At 26.4% G+C, this 22,905-nt stretch overlaps 1 protein-coding gene across 1 annotated transcript; it reads left to right on the plus strand.

Moving 5' to 3' along the window:
• Window positions 1-1,153: 1,153 nt before the first annotated feature.
• On the plus strand, window positions 1,154-21,487 carry LOC105367618 (organic cation transporter protein). Its single transcript, XM_011506386.1, has 10 exons — window positions 1,154-1,779; window positions 10,388-10,489; window positions 16,635-16,963; window positions 18,448-18,551; window positions 18,755-18,909; window positions 19,483-19,793; window positions 20,391-20,703; window positions 20,777-20,958; window positions 21,141-21,277; window positions 21,430-21,487. The coding sequence occupies exons 2-10, from the start codon at window positions 10,462-10,464 to the stop codon at window positions 21,485-21,487; spliced, it is 1,617 nt and encodes a 538-aa protein (XP_011504688.1). The 5' UTR covers window positions 1,154-1,779; window positions 10,388-10,461.
• The last annotated feature ends 1,418 nt before the right edge of the window (window positions 21,488-22,905 follow it).

Consider the following 22,905-nt stretch of genomic DNA (forward strand, 5'->3'; position numbering starts at 1 on the left):
ATGGATTTTCATTCATCTTAAATTAATTGCGAGGAACAAAAAAAAAACTTAAAGGTCATACAAGACTATTCATCTTTTGTCATTTAATGTTTTTCTATAAATTTAATATAATAAATATTTTCATAGAATAATTAACAAATTAAACTATATAAATAAAATGATATTTTAAAAATCTTAGATATGCGCATAAGTCATCAGGAGTTATGTCTATATTACAATTTTCTTTTTTTTAGACGCGTATAATTTTAAATTACAGATCAGTTAAATATAAATTAAAATGAATGAATAAAGAATCACGAGATTTGTAATTTTACTTAGTCAGCAGAAATTAGTTAGGTTAAATAATTGAATATATTGAACATATTTAACATTTAATTTAACATACAATTAAATATATATATATATATTTATATATATACATAAATTTTCATTTATATCCGTGTTAATAATTTTACTTTAATCAGTGGGATGAATCGAATAGATTAACATATATTTAAAATTTTTATGTCAAAAAATTGATTCACTATACTGTAAAGCTTCGTTGTAGTTGATAATTTGTTCACAGATCACAATTAAGAGTCAAAATTAGAATCTTGAATAAGAGGATAGAGTTCATTCTGATCATATCTATTTGTATAATACTGACAATTCTTCAAGCAGTATGACTCGTTGAGTTAATAACTAGAAATATCGATCATCTTATTTGTTTATTAGTGAACTAGCGATTCTATAATTTAATGGTGAATTGGTTCAGTCAGTCTTCTTTCAATATCGACAATCATTGACTTTCTACATTTCGGAAGAAATATGACTCGTCCAATTGAGTTAAATCGATGGCGCTTTCGATTCGGCATCACGCTTCTAAACTAGATGTGTATTTAATGGCAAAGCAATCATGTTCTGGGCGACGTATAGGCGAACAATTATCGCGGATGACATTACATGCATTATATATCTGAGCTAAGTTTATCCTCTGGCGCCATCTCTCACGTCTTGTACCACTACCAACGATTACTCGTACGTAGGTGTGCCTTTGTACACATGCGCGCGCTCGTTGATATGCCCGCTGGTACGTTCTCCTTCCTTTACCTTCTCTCGCTCTCTCTCTCTCTCTCTCTCTCTCTCTGTCTGTCTCTCTCTCTCTCTTTCTCTATCTCTCTTTCTGTCTGTCTGTCTATCTCTTGACTCGCGGAGAGGTTCCCGCGCGCTTTAACACGCGTGGCACTCGCCCGGAGAACGCATTGACAACGAGAGAACGCGTGGACGTGTTGCCGAACGAGACTATAGTGGCCACCCGCGACTTTACGCCCGTGGTATCTTAGGTCTTAGCTAACTTCGTCTCTAGGAGAATGTAATACGAACTATTAAGAACCAAGGCCTCTACATTCTCTGTCACGAAGATAAGGGCGAGGCAATAGAGAAGCTGACAAAAGAAGAGGAAGCAACGGCGGTGGTTAACGTTTGATGATACTCACGCTACGCGGAGATAAACTTATTCGAGGAGGCACTAGACTGGGACGATCGTTCACAGGCGATAAATTGAAGCACGTATTCCAAGACGAGACGTTGAAGAAGATTGCAAGGGTGTAACAACTGCCGCCGCTGATGCTTCATGCGGTGACTTGAATCGTTCAGCACGTGTCTACGGCGAATTTGCTACTGGTGTTAAAATCTCAACCGACTGCCGTGGCATATCTTCTCAAGTATTGTTGACAATACTGATGTTAATTTGACGGCATCTGTATCAGGTTTCGCTAAATTTTGTGCTTAGCACTTAAGGTGAGTTATTAAATTGTAGATTTCTGATCCTTGTTAATTTAAGGAACTAATTTGAAACTGAATTGTACGTTTGTTGGAAGATGTGGCCGAGCCATTTGCACTATTGCATTGATATTCCTATGCATATACTAAATCAGTATGCAAATATACTGAATTACAATTTCTGAAAAATTTTGTTCGGTTTTCTTTTCGTATAACGAAATCTTGTTTTCTCTTATTTATTAATGAAATAAGCGATACAATGTTTTAGATAAACGGCTATGATTTTTTACTAACCAGTTAACGCAATACAACATCTGTCATTTCATATAATTCTACCATCTAACAGTAATAAAAGATTATATTATAAAAAAAGTATGTTTACGCTTTATACATGTGTCTATGATATTGAAATTTCAAATAACGTAAAATAACGAATATCTTATTTTGTGAAAATTTCTTAGATTTTATTTATATTAATTCTAGTGTGCCATAAATTAAGGTTTGCGTATATAATATATTTATTATATTTTATATATTTAAAATTTAAATAGTAATGATAAATACATAAATAATATTTTATTCCAGTTGCAGTGTACAATGCATGCATGGTACCTGTTGTCAAAAAATGCAATAAAATTAATAAACTTAATAATTTCATTTATATTGCATCAGTTCAGAGCTATTAAATTGTTTTGTTTTATTTTAGGTCATTGAGTGACTTTCTCGCAGTATTTTATAAAGACAAAAAAGCACTGAAAATCATATAAAACAATGATTAAGTAATCTAATTAATTTTATGTTTGCTGTAAAGCTTTCACTGACTTTATTACTTATGTTTAGTACTTTGTTATTAAAATTTACAATCGAAAACTTACATTAATCATAATAAAGGAATGCTCAAGATTCGCTTTTTATTTAGTTAAAAAATATATTTTATTTCCAAGTTAAGATTTACAGGCAACAGTCAAACCGAAGCACCACATATATACAGTAAAAACAAATCATTAACATTTATAAGTTTCTTACCAAGTAAAACACTTCAGCTTTATGCGTTGTTAATTGTAAGATTTAATTTTTCAAAAGCTTTCTTATTTATTATTATACAAGTTCACAGCCTATTTTATTTAGTTTTCACTCAAATTATGAAAATCCAAAACACTGCATTTGCGCGCATATAAATTGAACCTTATTAATTACAATCGTATTGAATAATTGACAAGATAAGAAAAACAAGTACATATACTTCGTGCATTAAAAGAAAATAAACTGGCTGTGATAAAACGGCAATAATCGGTGCTCGAACGTTCCACAAGCATCATTTATTTTCGGAGTGTGTTGAAGCACTGTTCTTGATAGTGTCGATGTATCAACGCGTCATCGAGACCATCCTACGAGAAAAGAATTTCCTCGACCACACGCGATTATGTTGAAGTGCGATGCGCACAATGAGCGAGCCCCCAGCCAATGGAAGTTTCGTCAGCTACATGTTTACGCTTTGTAAAACAATGACGAAAGCTTGAAAACAGGGTACGAGAATCGATAGCTCATAGATGTGTCGTCAATTATCTACGAATTCATTGAAAGTTGATTAGCGTCGATGGTTTTTTCAGAAGCTCAGAAAACTAATCGACCCTTCGTCCTTTTTCTTATCTTATAACATAAAAATTAATTTATATAACTCTATATATTTTATATATTTATACAATTTATATATTTTTATAAATATATATAAAATATATAACATATAAATTTAACATATAAAGTTTGACACTTATTCCACTTGTAGCCTTAATTTTTCAAATGAAAATATAGATATCCATATTATTATAATATCAAGCAATCTGATAATATTGAAGTTACCTTCTAATAAACAATTCGTTCAGCTTTATTTGACGAGAAATCTTTTAACGAGTTTTTTCAAACTATTAAAATCTGATTCAATGTAAAATACAAAAGCCTTTCAAGTCATATAATTGATATTCAATTTGGAAGACTTTTAAATGATGTATATATTATAGTTGATTACAATTAAAAAAAATTTCACAATACAATGAAATAATACATAAAGTTTTCTTTGTCCTAAAAATAACTAAATAGTTTAATTTAATTAAAATTGCTTCTTATATTATAATATTTATAGATTTTTATAGCAGATGACCAATGAATTTATATGAAAATAATAATAATAATAATTAATTTGATTGGAAGTAACTTTTAACAATTGATTTAAAATTTAAAATTAATTATATAATTCTAGTTACTTTAAGAATAATATTTAAAAGAATTATCCTCGCGTCTTAAATTAAATTGAATGTATCAATATTTATGTTTACAAAAATTCCAAAACTTTATAAATAAAACAATTTTATAAATTATGTATTATTGTATATATTATAAATATTTATCATATTTTATTAATGTAAAAGATTGAAAAAAACATTTATTGAAATTGGAAGATTATGTTTTTAAATATAGTGAATATAGTGAATATAGTTTTAAATATTTAAATATATGTAAAAATAATAATATACCAATTTATTATCGAACTAAGAAATTATTTACGCCGTTACTTTTTATGATATACTAGGTTTCTACGAAAATTTTAAACTTTAAGTAAATTTTGTATTTTGTTATATGAAAATATATAAAGGATTATAAAAAGGTTATATAAAGGAAAAGATTATATTATAAATATTTGCAATGTTAATAAATGTTTTGGATAATAAATCAATTGAACTAATGAGTCTATTTACTAGATATTCAGAATATGAAATATTCTTTGTATTGTTAAATATTATTATCTTGCATTAATGTATGTAATTACTAATAAATAAGATAATACTAATAAATATAAATATATATTTATTTATTATTGTATACTAATATAAGTAAAATTTAAAAAAATAGTAAAACTATAGTATAAAAATAGTAAAAAAATAGTAAAATTGTTAAACGTTATCAAATTTTATAATTGCTAAAAAAACTAAATTATAAATATGAAGATTAACAAACAGCACATAGAAAATGACATTTTATACTAGCTTATATGTGTTATTTAACAACAGCTGTGAAGTAAAGATTAACATCGTCAAGTCAAAAAAATTTAAAACATTTTACTCAGAAAAATCTTAAATGACATATTGAATATCAAAGCTAGTGCTTATTGCACAATTCTGGTTAGTAATTTTCCCACTATGATAAGCAAATGCAAAATAATAGAATTATGAACAAGGAATATAATATAATACGTAATTCTGTATAATTCATGAAAAGAAAATTTTATATTCTATAAATTAAATTCCTCGATGAATGATTAGAAATTATGTATACATAACTTTTAAGATGATATTTATATATTATCTAATGAATCAAAATTGTAATTATTTAATTAAGTTATGAGGCAGCTAAATCTCGAAAAAAGTAGAATTCGTCAGCAACAATATGTGTGGAGAACTGCAATAGATCATTGCACAAAATTTTTGACTAAACACATAGTTTCTTCAATTTTTTCTATGAATAAATCGAAAAATCATAAGAGGGTACAATGCCATATGCATTGTAGAAAATTAGCGAAGAATGTGCATATTTGTTATTTGATCGTATTTTATTAAAAATAATTTCTTCATGCTACTTTTAAAGACTTTTGTTATGTGTGCAATAATTTTCATTAGTTATCAGTTAATGGATTCTATTTATACCAAATTAAATGTATTAAACGTTGGCTTAAATATGTTGTTTCTACCGACCGCGTAGCATATTCTGAAGTGTTTGAATTCTGGTAGTTATATGATTGTATGTCAGTGAAAGGCATTACTTATTACTACTTACTTTTACAGTTCTATAGCTGAAGTGCTTTTCGTAATCCGCGGTAAATCACTTCTTAAATTCTTTTTGAGATTAGAATTCTATACGGATAGCTTGCTTCGTGCCAAATGAACAGGAGAATTCTCAGAGCATTGTTCTGTGCACTGTACGTAATTGGAATGCTCAGGTAAATTTGAGTTAAGCAATTATCGTTATAAAAAATAAATATTACGTAGTTTAATTTGCAAACAATATGATTTGCTCAGTCATTTGGGTTTATTAGGATTCAAGCATATATCTGAGTTTAAAGCACCTCTTTGTAAATTCTTATTATTTTTTATTAAATTCGAGTAAAAATAGCTCAACTTGTGGACTTCGACTTATTTTTTTTTCTTCATCTATAATAAAAAAATCAAATTTACCTAAATTGTAATAGACTTGTTATAAAAAAATATTGACACACTATGTTTATATCAATATACAAATTTACGTTATTTGATGTTAATAGTAATTCTATCATTATGCAATTTTTTTACGATTATACGTTTAGTTAACACATACAAGTATATTTATTTGAATTTATAAATTTTATTATATTAGAAGTTAATATCACTAATATAAATTACGTTTAATACGAAAAAAAATATTTAAAATACTAAATAAATATATAATAAATTTAGTTACACAAATTTGAAATGTCATTTGGGTAAGGAGGAAAGATATTTGCTCATGATCTAAAAATGCAATGAATAACTTTAATATTTTACATCTAATATACATTCCTAATATTACTTATAACATCAAGAAAGAAATGAAAATTTCTATTAATTATTATTTAATGTTTCATGAAATGATTGCTCGAACAATTCGTTAAATCTAAACGAATGCATACAGTACTAAAAGATTATACTATACATTGTTTTAAATTTTTCAAGCATTAGTTACGAAGGCAGCATCGAATAATTCAAATAAATAGGTCGAAAAGTCTGTAATAAAGAAAATATATTCTGCAAATCAATTGCCTATAAAATATTGTTTGACCACGTTTTCATTGTAGAGAAAAAGTTGTATATTTATATAAATGGTGCGATGAGTTGCTCAAAAAGCCAAAGCAAAAGCTACGCGTAACTCACCATACAAGAATTTCAATTGCTTCCTTTTTGAAAAGTAATAGTGACGTTGCATCCTCAAAAGCGTAGAGAGCGCTGTAGCTCGAATTGGCAAAGTCGTGTATTTACCGGATCTTCCGCTCGCGTGCCACCTTATCGCCAACACCGGATACGATCAGACGATTATGCTGGGAGTAAGTAAGAGTGGACTCGAAGGAGGGAGAGATTCATTAACGTGAGAAAAGCAGCGGGAGGAGGCACGTGCAGACGGATGCGCTTCCAAGGTCGTTATTTTGCAAGCTTAAGTGCCGTACGGAATCCATGCCAATTCGCCCATTGTGCGGCGCGCATGTATACACAGATGACAAAATGACTCGCGAAATAAACACGGCGTTCGCAGCAGCGTTTGGTTACCTACGTTTTATTATTGCTGAGAGGCGGAGAGTATGGGATGCTTAGATCAGACGAGTCTAGGATAGAAGATTGCCGATTGGCCAGTCATTCTCTCCATGGGTCGTTATGCGGACGCACGATCGGTATCATTCATCTCACAACGTATTATCATTGCTCGTAAAAAATGCTTATAAGTGATAGGCATCTACGTTTATTTTCAATAAATACCAATGCTTGTGTTTACGCATAACGTAACGCTAGAGATCACCGGTTTGTGTGATATCATTACAATCGAAACAATGATAATTACGATAAATACTTGTTTTTCTGTTATCGAATCAATGATTTTCCGGTGCTGAAAAGAATAAAAATCATATAATTCATTGATAGATGTTCGTTTTATTTATTAATCACAGTGAAAAATCCGATAATGAGTCTGTCATTAGAATTCGAAAATCTGATGATTCCTACAAAAGCTGTTAAAGTCGAAGAGTAACACTTCCGTTAATCTTACTTCTTAGTACATAGAAGAGAACAAGTTAATAATATACATATTTTAACCAAACATGTATACTGCTTTTATGGTATACTGAAACGCACGCGCAAACGGTATACACTTCTACAAGTATGCGTATAGTTATTTCACCATCGCGAATCGCGTGCGATTCACTAAAATCACTCTCGAGATTTGTATAACGTAGCACGAAAAAGTGACGTGAATGATCAGCACATGCAAACAATGTCTGCCATATTACTTGATCATCAATTCCATCTAATGAGCGCAAATAGATAGATCATTACATCAATGATGGAATTTTTCCTCATCGTACTCAGGGATTAAGCATCCCTCGAAGAACTCCGCTTTGTCAATGATCGTGTACTGCGAGCCAATATCTAGTGCCTACTGCCGCTAAGAACGTGATATTACGCCTGTCGCAATTTGGTTACCAAGGATGCTTACAACGAAATTTTAGTAATACTCAGAGCTGCTTCAAGATTGTCGTACTTATCCTCGCGCTCACGCTCTTTCTCACACTTTTTCATATTTGTCAACTTTACGTAGATTGATGTTGTCAAGTGTTAAAGGAAAAGCTGTATTGTTGAGTCGATTCATTATTTACTTAGTTATATTATTATGAGCGCTTCTAAAGATAATTACTGAAAGGAAATTACTATAGTTGGAAGAAAGTTTTCACAATGAGCCGAATCTGTAGGTACGTAATTAGCAACTTCGTTGACTTCACAACTTCAAAAGTCGGTAGCCTTGTTGATTTTACTTCTTAAGAGCATCCTTTTTAATGGATTCAAATTAAATTTTATAAAAAGTTTCGGTCGACTAGTTAAATATATAATTTACGTTGATTTTTATATTTAGAGAAATGGAATTTTAGTGCGATAAAATATCAAGGTTCAATTAATTAATGTTCAAGAAATTAGTTGACTTTCCTTTACGTTCATTAGCTTTATGAAACGCTAGTTTACAAAACGGAGTTTCGAAAAATTTGTTAATTAAAATAACATACCACAATAAGAATGAGGTTCAATAAACTTATTGAATTTTTTTACATTAAGTGCTGTTTATGCTAGTATACATCTTTTTATATGATCTTATCAGCATAAAATATCCGGGCTACTCGATTGCTTGTTCCAAATTTTCATATTTACAAGGTAAATCCATATACCCTCTAGTTATTTTAAGTGGAAATTTCAATTATGTATTTACGATTGGGTTTCGTGTAGCATCATAGTCAATTATTAGTACTGCTATGTACATAGTGTACGATTATATAACGTCGTTACATGTCATTACCTCGTGAACAAACTTTGATGGTAAAAGACGGCGTTCAATTTAATTGCAAATTGAACTTCCAATGTCAATGTCAAACATGTTTGGAGTAGGGAGCAATGTTTCTACTACCTGGATATTGTTCGCCGTGAACATTTTACGGCTTGTCGTATAATGATGGCATGTGGCCCGACTAAATGAAATCACTTCTTGTGAGCTTTCATAATCTTACGGAAATTTTCCTTGGCACTCACTCACTAATGAGTGACGAGGAATCTCTGACATGTGTGCATCATTAACAAGTCGGGAAAGCGCAGGCTGTACCGTTTGATGTAATGTTAGGGTGACTATGACGTTGTTGATGTATCTCGCAACTCGTAAATTACGTAAAGCGTGCTTATTTGCATGTACGTCCGTATTCTCCATTTTTTCTTCCCTTTTAATACATAAACGATCAAAAGTAAGTAAGTAAAGTAACATAAAAAGTGGCAAAACAATGCGGAAGATATGAAGAACTGATAATTAATATCAGTCTTGCTGTTAATTGCCGTGGCAGACAATTGTTCAAATACTCACGTAACTTCACTTAACATAGATGTACATATTTTCGACTGCCGTAGAACTATTATTTTTTCTTCGTCTTCTTTTCTTTCGTAGCAATTACCGATTCTTGCCTTACGTAAACAAACTATGTGAGTATCTTGTATTATTTGTATAAAGAGCACCTATATCAACTATAAACTAAGTATTAAGTTTAAAATAAATAATATTTATAAAATCGAAGATATCATGTATATTGTTGTACTCATCTAAAAGGGTTTTTACTCATCTTTTTCTTTAATTTATCACAGTACATCTATACACTCTATAATCCTATGACGTATTTATTACTACAATTTAAAGCTGAGATTTTGTTTATATTTTGTTAATAATTCATTTAATTGATAGAATAAACATATATAAATATATAAATAGTTATTTTAATATTAGTGATTAATATTAAAGTTAGACTTCAACATGTCCAAAATCCATGGATATCCACTGGCTATTAGTTAATATTGATATTAATTGTAATGAAAATGCAATTTTTATAAACTTTACAATAATTATTAGTATTTTACAAAACTTATTTATTTGAAAACTTTATACATACATTCAAATTATTGTAGATGCCAAAAATGACAGAGAAAAATGTTGTCATTTATATTTCAAAGTTATTAAAATAATGCTCAAGTAATGTAAAAATAGATATCTTAAGTAAAACGAAGTATATAATTTAAATCATTCTTTATTAATTTCATACTAATTTTATAATAAATATTCTATTTCTAATATAAAACTAATTTCATAAAATGTTTATCTATTAAATGAAATAAAAATTTTTGTATCGATAAAATTATAAGAAAAATAAATATAACTCTAATTTTGATAAACATACAAGACACAGTTTCTCAGTCTTTTATTGACAACGAAAAAATATTTCAATTTTTATCCTATTATTATTTCGTTTAATTTTTTCGTTCTTGGGTTCTAGGTAAATACTGAAAAGATAGTTTACGGCCTAGTCACATTATTTAAATCAGACGTCCTGCATTACCAAACAGTGTAATGAAGAATTTGCAAATCAACGAACATGGTATGTTAATCTTAAATCATTATACAAAAGTAAATAAGCATAGCTCTCTCGTTTATCAATAGTGCTATTATCGATCGCTCACTCAAAACATATTGCAGCGCATCAATGATGCATTATCAGACTCCTTCATTGCTCTTAAAATGTTCGTACGAAGCCGAGGATGGAAGCTAAAACGAGTACAATAATAGCGCACCTTTATATTCATTTATCTTACAATAAAGCTTGGGGTCTTCAAATTGGCTATCAAGAGAGAGCGTCGCGTCGAATAAAGGCGCCTGTCTTGATAAAAGGATATGAGAAAATACTGGGGATCGCTCTGCGAAATAAAAAGAAAGAAAAATAAAAAGTGAACGCGAGGGCTGGGAGGAAACAGGCCGAAGGCTGCTCTCGATCGTCTCAAGGCTTTTCTCTCAATGCGCCGGTCACATTTTCTCCGAACACCGGCGACGCGCGATCTTGTCATTATGGAAGTACTGCTGCTGTCTTCACAGTGCCGCCGTCGGGCGCTGCACTAGTCGATGCATGCTCGTAAATAAAAGTGTTACAGGGTCATGAACCGATCGTTGAGCGCCGCCTTTCTTTTTTTCGGTTCGATTTATCGTCTGAGGTTGCCGCTGTCACTGCCGCAGTTACATAGTTGCATACACATATTAATAAGAGCGCTGCCTCTATTTTGCGTCTAAACCCTCTCACTCACGCGTGTTTTGCAAATTATTGTTGCCTTGATACTGTGCCAACGAGAATTGTAATCACCCGGGACGGACGAAAAATGTTCACCCACGGTGTTTCTTATGTGAAATAAATTATCTTGCAAAATTCAATTTATAAAACTTCTTAATTTGTGGAATTATTAATTGACTGCTGTCGAAATTTATCATTCTGATTTTGCTTCTGGTTAGGAATTTTTTTCTATAGAATTATTTTTAATAAATTATTAATAATAATGATAATCATTTTTCAATTAATGTTAACGAATATTAGTTTATACCTTGAAATTTTTTATGGTAACTAAATTTGATCAGGAAATTCGTTTCATGTCTCAGAAATGTTCATTATAATTCATCAATTTAAGTATAATATATTGCTAAAATCCAAAAATTATAAATTTGATCAAAACTATGTATTTATTATTTTGAATTTCATTAAAAAGTAATTATTAATTTAATACCTTAGAATGTATAATTTTAGATTTTCGTTTCAACTACAGACAAAGTTTTAATCCATTTATTAGAAAATTTTTCTTTTTTTCTTTTTTTACTACTTTTTAAAAGTATATATAATATATTAAACAGAAACTTATATTGTTAAAGAAATAATTTTATGTATGAATATTCGTAGGCTAAGCCATATATCAAAAATTTCTAAATGTAATTATTTATTGAAAAGTTATAAAAAGGAAATCAATGTTTTATTAAATTTAATTTCGTTACACTGGACTCTAAAGTTTTTATGGACACATCGATTATAGTTTACTAATACCCGCTAGTGTATATATTATTAATTATTTCTAATTTTTATCCTTTTAAGTATTCTTCAATTAACAATAAAACTAAGCTATGAATATATTATTGTTGTAGTTGTTATTATTATAATTAGAAATAATATTTGATTTCACTTTTTCGTAATAAGAATTGTTTAAACATAAGAAAGTAGAACTAACAAAAGGAAACTATTTAATTTCGTCTTTTCATAATAAGAATTGTGTAAATATCAAAGAGTAAAACTAATCAAAGCTATCTAAATTTTTTAGCAGATACATGCAAATTATTAATAAAATTCTCGATTTAACGACTTCAATTGTTGAATTTAATAAAATAATAATAATAAAATAATAATAAATAATATTGAAAATTAGATTAATTAATATCAATGTGTTAACTTAATGTTAATTTATCATGTGTTTAACTTAATTTTTAAGTTTTGAATTTTTGGCCATTTTAGTAATAAGAATTAGTTTGATTAAAATAAGCTTATTTCTTGCTTCTATTTAAATATGTTATGTCAACATATTTTATCTTGAAAAAATTTTGTAATAGAAATGTATATAGATAAAAAGATAATTAAACTATTCAATTACCGTATTAAAATTATTTAAAAATGTTATTCATAATTTAAAACACAATTATCATAGTTTATGATATGGATTAATAAATAATTTTTGTAAAAGCTATAACAATATATATTTTTAAGTTATTGAAAATATTATTAAGAACAATGTTTCATATCCTCAAATATGTCATATTAGATTCGTAAGTTGAATCATTTCATAATTTACTGTATCAAGCTAATATTTACATTAAAATCACATTAGGAATATTACATCTTATAGTAAAGAGAATAATAAAAATTTAATTGCTATTTAAGTAACCACTATATTTGAATATATAATTATAACATTTCAATATAAATTATTGTAGGTTATAAAATAGAAAGTAATAAGGAATTTTTAAAAGTGTTTTTAAAACTAATTAAAATTTATCCAGAAAGATATTTTCCTTCGTGAGTATTCTTCCACACAAATATAAAAAGTCGTAGAATAAAATGTTAATGAAACAGACTACTTATTATTTGAGTAGTTAAATATGTGAATTGTTTAAATATCAACAGGGTCATAGACAAATATACAAAAATTTGACCAATTAAAAAATTAAAATTTTATACGAATGGTAATATAAAAATAAAATCTATTATATTTTTAAATGACTGGAACAATGCTCCCTAAATAATTTAATATTAATTGACAGTGACTGTATAAATAATTGCTTGTTGAATGTAATATGAAAATCTATTGTATCGAATATCGAGTACAAATTTTAATTTACTTAATTATTTTTCATTTATATATAGATCACCTATTAAAAATTAACAATATTGAGTATTGAAATTGTTCTCGTTTATCACTATATATAATTGTATACGTATATACATCGTCTGATTTTATATAAAATTTATAATTAAATCTATTGATGCTTTCAAAACTGAAAATTTGAAAATATAAAATTTAACTGTATTCAATTATGACTTCATTTTGTTTATGCTGCCATGAATTCTTGTATTATAAAAAAAAAGCATTGAATGAAGTTTTATACTCTATTGTATCTTAATTTACCACTGAAAATAATCCTATTTATTACTTTTGTTACTTCGATACTTTTATGACTTGCAAAACTCCCAATAAAGTATATTCAATGTAGTAGTAGATATTTAGGTATGTATGCAGATAAATTTTGAATATATACAATTAATTATTACTCACTCTTTCGGTACGGAAAACACAAGCATACGTATTCTACGGGTGGTTTGTACAACTTAATGTTATCACAACAATCTGTCGCTCTTACTACGAAATTCCTTACAAATAATGTGAGAAAATGCATTTAGGTAAATATTACATTGAAAAGAATGTCTTTTAAAGTAAGCTGTATGATTATAAGAAATATTAAAAAATTTTAATTAATGCATACAATTTAATTTAAAATTGCTATTTTTATATAAAAGAGCAAACTATGTTTAATAAGTTTATATGTTACTCGAATATTTTTTTTAATTTCTCAAACATATTACTCGAATCCTATACTTTTATATTCGATTAATTATTCATATATTAAAATCTTTGCTTTTACAAAGTTTCCCTATATCATACGCTTAATAACTTATTAACTTATATGTTACGCATCACAACACTTAATTTATCTTTGATTACTCTATCTTATTTTTCAAATAAATATGAGCTTAGTTATCCATGAGAATTATTGTTAAACAATTCTTGGTTTACATATAAATATTTTAACCGGCTTTTAAATATTCTAGTTATTTGTTTTGATTTTTATAATTCTTTCTCAATATAATTTGTTGCATTTATTACAATTAATAATTAGAATGCCGTATTTATTTAATTCTTAGAATATTTCCAGATTTGACATAAAATTATAATTTCTTTAATTTTTATTTAAAAAGATACTTGATACCAATATTTAATTTAAAGGATTAATAGTATGTTTTAATTTTTTTACGTGATTTTCTATTTCGACGAAACTGAATACGAGTTTTCTTGGTTTTTTGGCATAATCTTGATATTTATATGGTTCTTCTTAAATGAACATTTTATTATTATATTAATAATTTATAATAATTTATAATACCCTAAAAATGGAATATAGTAATTTATTAACTGATTTATGTTTTGACCCAATATAAAAAATAAATAATGACTTTCAAATACGTACGTATAATTAATTATATTTTATTTATTTTTATAAACATAATAAAAAACAATATTTATAGCTTATATTTGTTATTTTCTTGTATTAAGCATCATGTAATTTTTAATATTTTGGTCATTGTATGAAGGTCTTCTTGCTCTGTAGATTAAGGCAACTTTCATTTTTTTCATCACAAATCATTTTTTCTCGATCGCTATATAAATTGATCAAGACCGCGACTTTTATGTGTTAAAGTTGTCAAAGCTACATGCAAAAACAAAACTTGTTTTTACTGGTTAGCTAGACAGACATTAATGTATATTGTTAAAAAGAAATTCTTAATATAGGGGATTCCAACATAATGATGTAGCCGGTTTTAATGTTTAAATCGGGTTAATTGAAAATGTCTATTTGTTGCAATTATTAATTGCTATTTGCTTTATAATCTTATTGAAAAATTAGAAAATGGTATACCATTCCGCTAATAACATAGGTAATTATAATTGTCTTTGAATTTACAAATAAACGCTGCACTTATATTTATATCAAGGTTGTTCTGATAATTAGAATTACTTATAAAATTTAAGAATTGTTGCATTTATTCTTCTACCTTAATAAAATTAACATTGACAAAATGTTTAACCATTGTTTATATTAATTAGAATTTATAATTAAAAAAATTAACAAATGTTAAATTTTCCCTTTTAGTTTGTGAAATAATTACAATGAAAAATTTAACTTTTACTATGAGATTTAATATTAAAATTTTCAATACTAACATATCAATATGCAGATTTATTTATCATGTGAATATAGCGAAACTAAATTGCTACTTCGGTTCCATTGTCATTGATAACAAGGAGATTTTTTCTTGTCCCAATGAATATGAATAGCTTTAAAATTTTAAATAGTAATTATTTTTAAAATATTAAAATTTAATTAATATTATTTTATATGAATTTTAATTTTCTGTTGAAAAATTGTTTTTATATAATATATTTAGTTATTAACGTTGATAATAAAAAATACTCTTTTTAATTATTTGCATATTTATTTGTTATATAGAAATTTTTTATAAGAAATGTATTTTATAGTAGAAATTTTATATAGAAATGTTTTAAAAGAATTACTATTATATATGTTTTAAATAACTACTAGATCACAGGTTCGGTGATTAAATTTATATTGCAAAATTCTACTTAATTGCTTTTATAAAGAATACTTATTAATTGAAGATTATTTTTTCATTATCTTTAAATTCAATAAAATATATTTTTAATAAATATACAATTAAAAGAAGATATTAAAACGTGAAACGTAAAATCAAAATCAGCAACTCCATAGTAATTTCCGTCATACGAAATATTCTTCCTCTCTCTCTCTCTTCTCTCTCTCTCTTCTCTCTCTCTCACTCTCTCTCTTACATAATTTTTAAAATAATTATTCCCTTATTAATAAATGAAGATTTGACAAAGTTAAAACTAATCATAAACTGTAATAATACAAATAGTGTTGAATAATACTATAATAGCATGTTATAGTATATATATAATAGCATATATATATAATAGCAATAATATATAATAGCATATAATAGCATATAATACAATAATACTATAATAACACGAATAATAATACAGACAGAATTGAAGTCCAAAATGAATCGCAAGTATAAACCCAATACGAATTCTAAAATAATACCACTTCATGTAGAAATATACGAATAAAAGGTTGTTTATTTTTTTGCCTCTTATTGGTATTATCGAGTTTATAAGACTTTATTAATATACATCGAATATATATTATCTTGATAATATCATTACAGTATAACGTAGACTTAAGTTTATCGTAGGTGATTGTTTATTGCATAATGTCCAATTATTGAGTGACCAATGGTGTTATACACCACACGCTCAGAATAACATCGAGAAATGATATTCCAGACATAAGCAGCAAGCATATTATCAACCAAAAAGATGCTGAAGCTGCCGGTAATCATCAGGAATGTAACAGTGATGCAGTACAGCGCACGATGGGCCAACTCGGCCGCTGGCAGATCTTCGTTTGTGCAGCTATATCCCTTGTCAAATTCCCAGTTGCCTGGCACCAACTGGCAATCGTTTTCATGGCGCCGAAACAGACATACAATTGTACGGCACCGGGATACATCACTACGGATGATGAGTGCCATGTCCTGATTAACGGTACCCAGCATGAATGTACAAAATGGGAATTCGACAGGAGCATCTTTCCTGAGACCATAATATCTCAGGTAGGTCTAACTTCGTGAAAATAACTGACTTTGATTATCATTTTAAATGGATAAATCATTTGCCTATTTAATGTTTGATCAAATGCTGCGTACTTCAGACTGACTTTCTTCGTTCACATGAGACAATTGCTAGTTGACAAGCCTTATTGCCTCCGTATTCTTTCAATAAAATTGGAGCAGAAAGAGCCGAACTATTATTTGAGAATTGAGAATACAACGATTGAGAAAAATACTGAATCAAGAATACAACGATTAAAACAAATACTCAATATATTTGCTCTTGAAAACATTTACCTTGTTTGAATTAAACTTTTTGATACTTAATTTGTTTCGCTAATAGAACAATGTCAAGACTCTACGTTGCAGCATATAATTGTCTTTGTTATTGTATTTGCAAGAAATCTATTATTAAATTTACCGATACATATGTGATAAAAAAGATTTATCAAAACAAATATGACTATCATATGCATTATTCATTTGAATAAGGTATTGAATGTAAACGCAAAAAAACACGTATCAGCAAGTTTTTATTTAAAAATAAAAAGTTCTTATTCATTTAGTAAGTATAATTAGAGAACGAGTTACGAAACATAGAATTTTTTATAGGTATTGAAAATGTAACATACTTAAATAAATTATCATGTAAATCAATTATTATCCAATTTGGCAAATTTTGCTGATTTTTATTTCTAATCAAAATAATTATAAATATTATGTAATTTTTCGAAAGGAAAGTAACTTTTTATTCGATGAAGTATTTACAGAAAACATCACTTAAAAATTATTTTTAATTTTTAATATTATAAAACTTAGTATTAGGAATAAAGATATATTAAGGCATAAAAACTGAAATATGCTAAATGTAAATTATGTTTGCAATAATTAATTTTAGTTGTGGGTACATAGAATCGTCCTGAATATATATATATTTTAATATTATATATTATAAAAGATGTTAAATAGATATTTAAATAATTTATTTTTTTGGATAAATAATTATTCATAAAATTTTGAAAAATAATTTGATAAATACTGAAAATTTAAATATATATATGTGATTACTTAATTACTTCAATACATTAAAGTTTTGTTTTAGGAGTTACAAGTATTATTTTCATTCAAATTTTCTTATAGACAGTATTCATATTTTTATTTATTTTAATGGTTAATATCAATGATTCATTTATCTATTTTATTAAAGTGCATTTATCTTATTAATGAAAACAAGATATTTTTTTATATTCAGTATTTTTTTTGTATATTCGCATATAAATATATTTATTATAATTTAAAATAATATGATATGATATAATATAAATTATATCCAATAAATCCTAAATTTTCTTTTAATATGGCATATTTTTATTCTACTTTTTTGTATAGTATTGAATAAAAAAAATACAGTATAATTTATTAAATCATAGTAAATGATTAATATAATTTTCAGAAATACATTCCTGTTTTTCTTTATTTTATTGTAGTGGAATCTTGTGTGTTCTCGTTCAAACTATGCAAACCTTCAGCAATCAACTCTTATGTTTGGTATTCTGCTTGGCAGCATATCTTTTGGTTTTTTATCGGACAGGTAAATTAATTATTTTTACGTTTAACTTATTTAAATATAGTTAAAAAAATGTATAATTCTTTCTAAAATATATAGAAATCTTAATAATTCATAGTTTACCTACGATTTTTATTTATTCTACATCCATTGTAAATTTTAAATATCCTCTATTACATGTGATTGTATTCTAAAACTTGTACAATTTAATTAACAACCTTTTGTAGGTTTGGACGAAAACTTCCTTTAATGGTCTCTATTGTGCTTCAATTAGCATCTGGCATTGGTTGTGCTATTGTTCCGTGGTTTCCTGTGCTCCTGTTATTGAAATTTTTAAGTGCTTTGGCAACTGGCGGTACGATGGTTACTAGTTATGTAATATGTGAGTTTCAAATTCTATGAGATTTATTTTAATATTGAAACAATTTCTCTATTTATATTAACTACTTCTTACATTTGAATATTTCATTTAATGGTTTTTTTAAAGTGGTGTGAAATTAAATGCAGTATAACTTTTATATAATTAGTAATAAATAATAGAAATATTTTTATAACTATCAAACTTTGTTATAAAATCAATATACATTCGTAAAAAATATACTAAATATTAATCTTTTGTGACAAGTAGATATTGCAATAAAATTTTTTTTTATAAATGTAAGTACAATATGTTCTATTGAAAACATTTTAGTATTTATAACTTTATATATACTTTTACTATATACTAAAAATGCTTTTGAATTTTTTTTGTTTAGTAATTAGAACCATTAAAATTTGTAATAATTTTTATTTTTAAAAGATGGTAATAATCTTAAACGATACTCAATAGATTATTTAAATAAGTTACGGACTCTTAGTGGAAATTGATTCACAATTGTTTTGTATACATTAAATTTCTTCGCATTATTGTTAAATTAAGTTGTTTTAAATATTTATATGTAATTTATATTTATAGGTATGGAAATAGTTGGAAAAAGTTGGCGTGCAGCTATAACAATTTTATACCAGATTCCGTATAGTTTAGGACACATGTCTTTGTCCGGCATTGCTTATTGGTTTAGACATTGGCAACATCTTCAAATCGCTATGACTCTACCTTCTATTATGCTACTAAGTTATTGGTGGATCGTTCCTGAATCGCCGAGATGGCTTCTAGCTATGGGTAGACAGAAAGAAGCTTGCAATGTTCTAAAATCAGCTGCCAAAATGAATAAATTAGACGACAAAGATATAACCGAAGTTGTCAGAAAACATTGCTTACATCAGGTATAATTTCATATTTACACTACAAATACTTATTTAGATCTAAATTATTAAGATAAAAGAAATTATGGTATAAAATTTAGAGAAATGATTTTCAATATAATATACATTTATTCTGAATAAAATATTATATTACTGCATAGAAAAAATTTATCAGTATATTTGTAATTATTTTTTGTACAATAAAAAGGAATATTATTTAAAAAAATAACTTCAAGTTAAAGTTAACTAATATATATAAATTACAAATTATATTTGTGCAATTCAATTTGTTAGATTATGTAAATATTCCATAAAAAATATTGTTAACCTTTTTAGTAAAAGTAAAATAAAATAAGCTAAAGTGAAATAAAAGTTTAAACATATACAATAAAATTTAAATATGTATTTATATTAAAAAACGGATTTGATATATTATACTAATATAAATTATCATTATCTACAAAATACGTATTTCTATATATAATTAAAAAATTTACAAAAGATATTTGCTTTGAATAAATTATATTTTCAATATTATTATTTAATATCATACTATAATTAGATATATCCTAATTGTCATTATTATTTTCTAAAATATGAATTTTAATAATATTCCAGAATTCTAAAAAAACTGAAGCGGATGGTAAAGCATCATTTCTAGATCTTTTCCGCACACCTAATATGAGAACGAAATCATTAACAATTTTTTTTAATTGGATTGTCTGTGGGATGGGTTTATTTGGTATGACACAATACATTGGACACGTTGGTGGTGACATATTTTTAAATTTTGCTCTTTCCGGAATAATTCAAATTCCTGGAAATTTTCTTGCCTGGTGGACCATGAATGCTTTAGGTAGAAGAATTACACTACTGACGAGTAATATTATTGCAGGCGCAGCTGCTCTTTTATTGATTTTTGTTAATAATGGCAAGTAGATTGAAAATATATTTAATTATTTTTTATTAAATTATGAAAAACTTTGTTATTTTATTTATTTTAGATTTGGAATGGCTGAGATTGATCTTGGCTTGTTTTGGTATTGTTGGCATGTCAGTTTCCTTTACAACAGTTTATTTGTATTCCGGTGAACTCTTTCCTACGGTTATAAGAAATATTGGTGTAGGAACGAGCAGTATGTGTGCAAGAATAGGATCAATGGTGGCTCCATTCGTAGTATCTTTGGTAAATATTGCGTCACACGTATTTTAATATAAAAAAATACTTTGATATTTTATTACAAATTATGAGTTTTATTACAAAAAATATATTTTATAAATGAATGTCAAAATTACAATATTTTAAAAATAATATCGAAAGTTGATAAAAATTATTATTTTATTAAATTGTTTTATTTACATTTTCAGGGCACAATTAAATTTTGGTTACCACCTATAATATTTGGAGTTTTACCATTAATTGGTGCTGCTCTTTGTGTATTATTACCAGAGACTGCTGGCTGCGACCTTCCAGAAACTTTGCAAGATGGAGAAGATTTTGGAAAGTAAGTATTACTAAATTAAGTTTTTATTAAAATATCATTCAATTTTATTAAATGTAATTAATGCAATTAAAATAATAATTATAATTTATACCGAATATAAAATTATTAATTTAAAAAGGTTACATTTATACGTATTCCTTTCCCATTCATAGATCAGAAAATACAGTAAAGAAGAGCAAAGAGCACAACGAAGCCGAAATGTCCTTATAAAATGAAAATTGAATTTCAGCGAACAAGTGTAATTGGTTTATCATCTAACAGGATGTATACGGTATCAATCTTGTTGCTGCAAAATAATTGTGCCTGAAAAATCTGCGATTATTTTTTACATTTATTTATTGCATTAAACGATGCTATAAGTATTAAGTCTGTAAATGAATTTGTCAAATATTATACTTTTTACGTATAATAATTGCTATCATAGGGACCTGTGCACCATAGACATAATAGCTATGGAATTTTCATCCTTAATTTTTATACTTTTGTTCATACTCATTTTGAAATTTCCTTTTGAGATTAATTGTTACTACATTTATTAAATAATAAATGTTTTTTCATGATTATATAAATTCGTAAATTAAAAAAAAAAATAGGAAGCAGTTATTATTAATTAATAGCGATAGTCCAAACAATGCAATAAAAGTCTGCAAATACCACATTATACTCATATATTCATAAATGCCAATATTTTTAGACGTATATTAACGCTGTATAAAATTCATGTTTTTAAATTGATGTTATTTTTTGTAAATATAATATGTTTTTTTATCCAATCGGATATATTTATTTACATTACTGATTTTAATCGGATATAATTAATTTTTTTAAATTTATTACAAGATAAAATGTATGAATCTTATAGATTTTTATTCATCGATAGTAAAACAGATTTATAAATTAAATGGCTTTGTTTAAATTAGTTACCATATGAAAATACTTGATATTTTATTCACCACTAGATGTCACTAAGCATGAATTGCTTATGATATTTATGATCAATTTTGAGATCGATATAACATACAAATCTGTAAATTTAGGTGCAATTAATTAATATTTTAAAGCCCATTAATAAATCAGAACGTCTTTAATTATTTAATTTTAATAAAATACTAAAAATATCAAATAAATGAAAATTTTGAACGTATAAAGCTGTTTACAGATTTGAATAGTTTTTCATAACTTAATGATAATTATTTGAAAAAATTCATGGTTATATTTTAATTATTTTATTCAGGATATATAAATCTTTTATCAAATTTATAATGCTGTATAGAAATATGAAGAATAAATATATTTACATATTTGGTATTTTTCTACTTATTTTTAAATTTATAAAGGTAAAATAAAAATATATTATAATATATTATAAATATTTAATATCAACATATTATTTTTAAATAAATCGAATAGTATTATGTTTAATACTTAAAAAGTGAGAAATACTTTAGATTATTAGATATATGTTTAATAAATGTTCAGTTTGAAAAAAGAAACTCTTATTGAGTTTCTCTGAAAAGATACTACTTTTTAAGTATAAACTACTTATAAGTTAATTTACTTATATTTGAAGTATATTTATTTTTAAACTTTATTTTATAATATATTTCATTCGGAATTTTATTTTTTTT

Source organism: Ceratosolen solmsi, unplaced genomic scaffold (assembly GCF_000503995.2).
Source record: "Ceratosolen solmsi marchali unplaced genomic scaffold, CerSol_1.0 scaffold7, whole genome shotgun sequence".
NCBI classification, from domain to species: domain Eukaryota; kingdom Metazoa; phylum Arthropoda; class Insecta; order Hymenoptera; family Agaonidae; genus Ceratosolen; species Ceratosolen solmsi.

Excerpts from the sequence above, each read along its gene's own strand:
- LOC105367618 (XM_011506386.1), top strand. The coding sequence starts at position 10,462 with ATGAAGAATTTGCAAATCAACGAACATG. Across the intron at positions 10,490-16,634 it reads TTTGCAAATCAACGAACATG|ACATAAGCAGCAAGCATATT; the intron begins GTATGTTAATCT and ends ATGATATTCCAG. Across the intron at positions 21,278-21,429 it reads GATGGAGAAGATTTTGGAAA|ATCAGAAAATACAGTAAAGA; the intron begins GTAAGTATTACT and ends TCCCATTCATAG.